The sequence below is a fragment of the Melopsittacus undulatus genome, chromosome 19 (genome assembly GCF_012275295.1).
Source record: "Melopsittacus undulatus isolate bMelUnd1 chromosome 19, bMelUnd1.mat.Z, whole genome shotgun sequence".
Taxonomy (NCBI): Eukaryota; Metazoa; Chordata; class Aves; order Psittaciformes; family Psittaculidae; genus Melopsittacus; species Melopsittacus undulatus.
In genome coordinates this window covers 414,807-421,148 of record NC_047545.1, presented here as the reverse complement: position 1 = coordinate 421,148, position 6,342 = coordinate 414,807, and the positions used below count along the sequence as shown (strand labels likewise).

General features: G+C 61.0%; 1 protein-coding gene across 3 annotated transcripts; it reads left to right on the top strand.

Annotated features, from left to right (window-relative positions):
• The first annotated feature begins 153 nt into the window (after nt 1–153).
• MISP (mitotic spindle positioning) lies at nt 154–5,287 on the top strand. 3 transcript variants are annotated; one of them, XM_034070713.1, is made up of 5 exons: nt 154–190; nt 1,626–3,617; nt 4,146–4,228; nt 4,372–4,410; nt 4,905–5,287. In XM_034070713.1, the coding sequence occupies exons 2-5, from the start codon at nt 1,694–1,696 to the stop codon at nt 4,989–4,991; spliced, it is 2,133 nt and encodes a 710-aa protein (XP_033926604.1). In that variant the 5' UTR covers nt 154–190; nt 1,626–1,693; the 3' UTR covers nt 4,992–5,287. The 3 variants fall into 3 exon arrangements, with proteins under 3 accessions (XP_033926604.1, XP_033926603.1, XP_033926605.1); XM_034070712.1 differs by having other exon boundaries at nt 4,017–4,228; XM_034070714.1 differs by lacking the exon at nt 4,146–4,228.
• The last annotated feature ends 1,055 nt before the right edge of the window (nt 5,288–6,342 follow it).

Below are 6,342 nucleotides of genomic sequence, written 5' to 3'. Positions count from 1 at the left end.
GAACCGGGCATTGAACCGCAGCCAGCGCCGGGCCCGGCGCGGTTCCTGGAACTCCGCACTCGGGCTGCGCTTATCAAGGTGCCGCAGCCCCGAGGCCCCCCCCGCCCCACAGCGCCCGCCCCACCGCTGCCCCACACACACGGCGCGGCCGGCCCGGGGTGGGGACCCCCGGCACGACGGCTCCGGCGCAGTAAGTGCAGGGGGGTCCGGGTGCGGGGTGACGGCGGCTCCTCGGGGGGGGCCGTCCCGGTGCCGCAGCCGGGCTCCATCCTTGGGGCTCGTTGTCGCACATCGGGCCGGGGGTGCTGCGGGGCGTGGGGACCCTGGGGCACTCCCGTGATGCCTCCTTATGGGGGTGCCCAGGTCAGGCTGTGGGTGCTCCAGGGCCAGCATCTCCCCATGATGAGCCCGGGACCCCTAAACCGCCCCCCCCCCCCCGGCTCCTGCAGCGCTGGGCAGCCAGGGTTGAGCCGAAGCGGCCGGATGGGTTCGGGTGGTGCGGTGGGAAGGGCTGTGCCCGCGGTGCCATCCGGGAGCCCTGATAACAGCCCTGCTCTCCTCCTGACCCCTCCAACAGCGCTAAGAGGTGTGGGCAGAAAAGGTTTTGCTCTTCAGGTCATCAGGGGCTGTAAAAGAGCAAGAGTGAGTCACTGGGAGGAACTGGAGGAGGTTATGGGAATTCAGCTGGGCAAAGCCATTGGGATCGGCTGCTCCAGCAGCTCGAGGATGAACCACCCAGTGACTCCCAGTGCCCCTCATGAGACCCGGGTGCTCTCACCCCAGGAAAGGCTTAAACAGCTGCGGGAGGAAGGGGAAGGGGAGCCAGGATGAGTGCAGGGAGCCACGTCCACAGGGAAGGACACGCATCCAGGGTGCACTGCATCCACCCTCCATGACTCAGGATGCTGCAGCACCCACATCCTCCTGCCTCAGCACAGATGCGCTGCTGGGCAGGGGTTATGTGAGTCCGGATGGCACAGGGGTGGGAATGGTGTTTACAACATGGGGAGAGAACCACTGTCACCCAGGGACCCGCCTGTGCTGCCTATCCCTCCCCTGGCACCCATCTGGCAGTGCAGGAGGATCAACACCAAGGTCAGGGCAGTTTCCTTTTGCTTTGTGTTATGGGGGGTTAAAGTCCCCTCCTTTTTATGAGCCATGAAACCACGTTTATGGTCCCCTCTGTTTCAATAGCCGGGCAATTCAGAGCCTCCTTCCAGCAAATGCGTAGGGAGAAATTCCAGGCAGAGGTGGATCCGGTGCCACCGCCTCTCCCTGCCATGAGCTCCCGGTGGTCCCTGAGTGGTGGGGTGCAATGGTGGGATGAGGTGCTGGAGAGGGCGGGTGTCACCCAAAGCCCTGTGTCCCTCTCGGTGGTGGGGACAATGCTATTTGGTTTCACTTGCTCAGGACACAGCCAGGCTGGGGATGGAGGCAGGAAGGGGATGCTGCCTGTGGGGCAGTTCCCACTGGGAATGATGTTTCGTGCTCTGGCTGCTTCTGCCCAAGCCCTGGTGTTTCTGCAGGGAAATGGGGCAAAGGAAGCTGGTTCATGTCAGGACACCAGCACCAGGCTGAGAGCAGGACCCCAACCGCTGCCTAACGCTCTCTCCTCCTGCTTGCAGAGCCCGGAGCCTGAGCAGCAGCCCCGGCTGAGGCTGGCAGAGCCTTGGATGCTGACTCTTCCCAGGAGATGGACAGAGTCACCCGGCACTTGGTGTTCCAGCTCCCACAGAGCTTGCAGAAGCAGGACCAGGGCGATGCTGCCCCGGCCGGCTCCTTGGCAGAGCAAAGAGCCGATAGTGACGATGACGTGTTCGGCAGGCAGAGGGTGGAGAATGGATACGGCTGGAAAACGACATCAAAGGCACCCTCGTACCTCCTGCGTGGTGGCAGAGACGTCTGGAGCCCATCGCCGGACAGGGAGTCCAAGCTGGAGGTGGTGAGGTCAGGGAGCCTGTACGACCTCAGGGCTTACCGAGAGGAGAGGAAACCCTCGAGGCTTTACGAGGAGGAGGAGCAGGAGCAGTGCAGGGTCCCTCCACCACACATCTCCCCTGAGAAAGCCAAGGAGCTGGAGGACCAGAGGAGGGAGGTCATCCGGAGCCAGGTGATGCGGAAGAGCTCCACCATGGCCGAGAGGTGGAGCTCCATGGATGAGCTGAGCTCCATAAGCCAGGGTGAAGGCAGGCACAAGGGCAGCGTTGGCACCAGCTTTGCCATGTGCTTTGACAAAGCCTCCCCGGGGAGGGCAGCGACACCGGCTGACCCTGAGAGCATCGACACGGAGCAGATCAACTTCTCTGCTGCTCGGCAGCAGTTCCTCATGCTGGAGAAGGCCAACCCAGGCTCCTTCTTCAGCCCAGAGCAGCAGACCATGTCTCCAAAGATGGAGTCGACAACAAAAGTCTCCAGGCAGGAGTGGCACAGTCCTGAGATGGCCACAAAGGCTGCGAGAGGTTACGGTAACGCTGATGCATCCAGCCAGAGCGGGACGGACAAGAGTGTGTACCAGGTTTATAGTGTGTCCTACAAGACACCTGGGAAGGAGGAGGTTTATGTTCCCAGAAAGGCTGATGCTGGAAGGTCACATCCCACCAGGAGAACATCTGGCTTCACCAAGGCATCTTCCAGAGAAGACCTGGACTCTGGCCTGGGTGAGATGTACAACGAAGCCAGCGTAGGCTACGCCAGTGACGGAAGCACATCTGGGGTCTTCAATGGCTCTGTGGACATGAGGGCCGGCAGCAATGGCTTGGACAAGGAGATGAAGACCAGCAACGAGACACCCATCGAGCGGGAGATCCGCATGGCGATGGAGAGGGAGGAGAACCTCTGGAAGGAGAGGGGGATCCAGCGGCTGACCTCCAGCAGTGAGCTGGTGGAGATCCAGACCAAGCCGCTCCTGTCCATGCACACCTCCCCGGGCCCCGGCAGGAAAGGGAAGGACAAAGGCCGCGCTTCCCTTTATGTCCAGAGGGAAATCGAGCAGGAAACCAAGCGCGAGGAAGACCTCAAGAGGCAGGGGAGGCTGCTGGGGACGTACGACCGGGGCACACAGCAGGAGCTGGACGAGCGCAGGAGGGTGTTCGAGCAGGAGGAAACCCCTGTGCCGAAGCCCATTCCCTCGAGGAGCTGGGGTCAGGAGCAGCCCTCAGGCCCTGCAGAAGACCCCAGGGGTGCGAGAAGCTTTCCCAGCTCCACAGGGAGCATCCCGCGCTTCCCGGCATCCAGCACCAGTGAGAAGAGCTGGGAGCAGCCCTCCGTGTCCCAGCGCGTCAAATGGGGGAGTGAGGATTCCCAGGGAGGAAGGCTCCTCGGCTCCACCCCGAGCCCCACCGGCACCGCTGTCCTGCCCAGGGAGTACTTCTCCTTGTCCTTCTGGAAGCCCAAGGTCTCCTTCGTGGACGAGATGGGGACGCAGAGCCCGCTCCGGAGGGAGGATGGTCGGGATGAGCAGTACAGGCTGAGGACCTGGAAGCCGCAGACGTCGGCGCTGATCGAGGAGGAGATCCGGAGTGACCTGCAGAGGGAAGAGGAGCTGCAGGAGCAGCGGCGGCGGCGGCAGATGTTTGATGGCTGCTCCCAGGATGGCTCCCGCTCGCGGCACAGCTCCGGTAAGGAAGGAGAGGAGCTGGGATGGGGCAGGGATCAGGCCTGTGTACATCGCTCCTGCCCTCCCGGTGGGTCTCAGTGGGTGCATCCGATGGGGCAGGAGTGGCACCGAGGGGGTGCCCTTCCCAAGGGGTCTTCCCATGCAGGAAGCCCTTATGGGTGGTGTCCAGATCCTGTGTGAGATGCCTCATGGCCAGAGGTGACCTGGGCTCTACCCAAGAGTGAGAGTGACTGCAGCAGGCACCAAGGGGACAGTGCTGCTGCACCCAGACACAGGGCCCAGCCGTGACCAAACCTGCTGGTGCTGCCGAGGAGGCCGTCAGGGGCAGGAGCTTCTCTTCTCCTGCAGCCCCTGGCGCGCTCCTGGTGTTCCTCACCCCCCATGGCTCTTTCTCTTGAAGCTGCCTCAGGTGCCAGCGGCAGCTTCTCGGTGTCCGGGTCTCCTGTCTCCACTCCCACCTCGCATCAGGTGGGAATCCTGGGGCTGGTGTCGTCCTTCACCCCGCTGAGAGTGGCCGGTCCCCCCCCAGGCAGCACCGAGACCCTCGGCCCCGACTCGACCCAGTCCAGCCCCTTCGAGGAGAGGAGGAAGAGGGTGAAGGAGGATGGAAAGGTGAAGGCAGCCGCCGTCGGGGGGATGGAGCCCAGGAGGAGGCTGGTGGCACTGGTGCTGAGCTGCCAGGCTGTATCCAGCTGCCTTGGGATATTCCCACATGAGGTTGCCATTCCCTGAACCTTTTTCCCCTCTTTTCACAGTATGCAGGTATTGAACCCGTTGACAAGGTCAACACAGAGGTAAAGCCCTTTCCACACTCAAGGGTTCTGCTTGTGCAGGGATGAAGGGATGGGACAAGGGGAATGGCTTGAACCTGCCCGAGGGGAGACTGAGCTGAGCTCTTAGGCAGAAGCTGTTCCCTGTGAGGGTGCTGAGGCGCTGGCACAGGGTGCCCAGAGAAGCTGTGGCTGCCCCATCCCTGGCAGTGCTCAAGGCCAGGTTGGACACAGGGGCTTGGAGCAGCTGCTCCAGTGGAAGGGGTCCCTGCCTGTGGCACTGGAGGAGCTTTAAGCTCCCTTCCAACCCATTCCACATTCTCTATGATCCCCACAATCCCACTGCGCTCCCTTTGCTCCGAGGTCCCGGAGCGGGATGGGATGGACTCCCTTTCAGCTCCTGGAGGGCTGCAGGTGGGCACCGTGTGGGGCAGAACATACCTGGAGAGGGAGCTCCCGGCTGGTTGGGAAGTCAAGGGAAGGTTCACACGACCAACACCAGGTCCCCATTCCTGCAGGTTGTGGAGAGCACCCGAGTGACTCGCCACAAGAGCGCCATGGCCCAGCGCTGGGAGGCCGGGCAGTACGTGCGGGATGAGGACTGAGGTGACTGCGGCACTGGGGCCACCGGATACACTGTGTGCTGCCTGGTTTGGGATCCACCAGCACATGATCACTCCCAACCTGTTATCCCGAGAATCAGAGACTTGTACACTGCAAATCGCATCATTTTAATGTAACTGATGATCCTTCCAATGCTCTTTGGTTCCCCATCCAGTTGAGATAATCACCCAGATCACAATCACTCTGCCAGGACACAGCCGGATGAAATCAGACGGTCACTGAGCTCCTGTCTCCTTGGAAGTGCTGTTTCTGGCTTATAAAAAAGCGATTTTATTTCTCGGGGCTTTGGGAGTTGATGTTCCACGTCGGGCATCACCTGGGAGCAGGCAGGAACGCTGCTCTGGGTCAGGGGATTGCATCGGGCCGGGAATCACCCCTTAGTGCTTAACGCCCGTGACGGGGGGGCTGCAACGGTGGAATCGCACCCAGAGACCGCAGCCGTGCGTTTGCTCATCCCCTTCCCGGTCAGATCCGGCCGCTCCTGGGGCTTGCAGCAGGGTCGGGGCTGGACGCGGGGCCCGTCCGCTGCCGCCAGGGGGCTCCCGGCGAGCGAGAGCCGCGGGCCCCGGTGCGGGCACAGAGGGGCACGGCTCCTGCAGCCCCCTCCTGTATCCCCATCGTGCTCCTGCAGCCCCCTCCTGTATCCCCATCCTGCTCCTGCAGCTTCCTCCTGTATCCCCATCCATCGTGCTCCTGCAGCTCCCTCCTGTATCCCCATCCATCGTGCTCCTGCAGCTCCCTCCTTGTCATGGGTTCAGCCGTAGCAGAAGCATGAGCCGGCAGAGCATGAGCTACTGCTGAACCCATGACAGTGTGTAACCCCTGGATGCTCTGAGTGTCGCCCCCCAAGCCCTGCAGTGACACAGGCTGGAGCAGGGACACTGCAGCCACCCTGGAGGCTCTGGAATAGAAGAATACTCACCATGCTGCTGGTGACTATCTCTCAGAGCCTTCTTTCAGGTGGAGATCAGTATGTGACTGCCTGAGTATTCTTTTTTTTCCTCTCAGAGCCTAAAGTAATAATAATACATGTATATATATATGTGTATGCATATAAAATCTGACTAGCAAATGCAACTAAACTATTCAAAACTCAGTCCAAAAGCTACTGCAGAACACATGTCCTCATTCAGGTGAGTCCCCATTGAGCTCCAATGAGCTGTACGTAAAAGCTGGGCTTGTGTCAATATTTGCAGGATCAGCCTCTATAGAGACATGAACTACAAACACTGCAAAAGAGCATTGTAAGAAGCAGGCTCTGGGAGATGTTCCTTTCGGCCCTCTGTGGTTGGCAATCTTTGCTTCCCCAAATGGGGGGAACTGCACAACCAG

Coding starts and splice junctions, on each gene's coding strand:
- MISP (XM_034070712.1), top strand. CDS start 1,694: ATGGACAGAGTCACCCGGCACTTGGTGTTCCAGCTCCCACAGAGCTTG. Junction 3,618..4,016: donor CCGCTCGCGGCACAGCTCCG/GTAAGGAAGGAG, acceptor TTTCTCTTGAAG/CTGCCTCAGGTGCCAGCGGC. Junction 4,411..4,904: donor TTGACAAGGTCAACACAGAG/GTAAAGCCCTTT, acceptor CCATTCCTGCAG/GTTGTGGAGAGCACCCGAGT.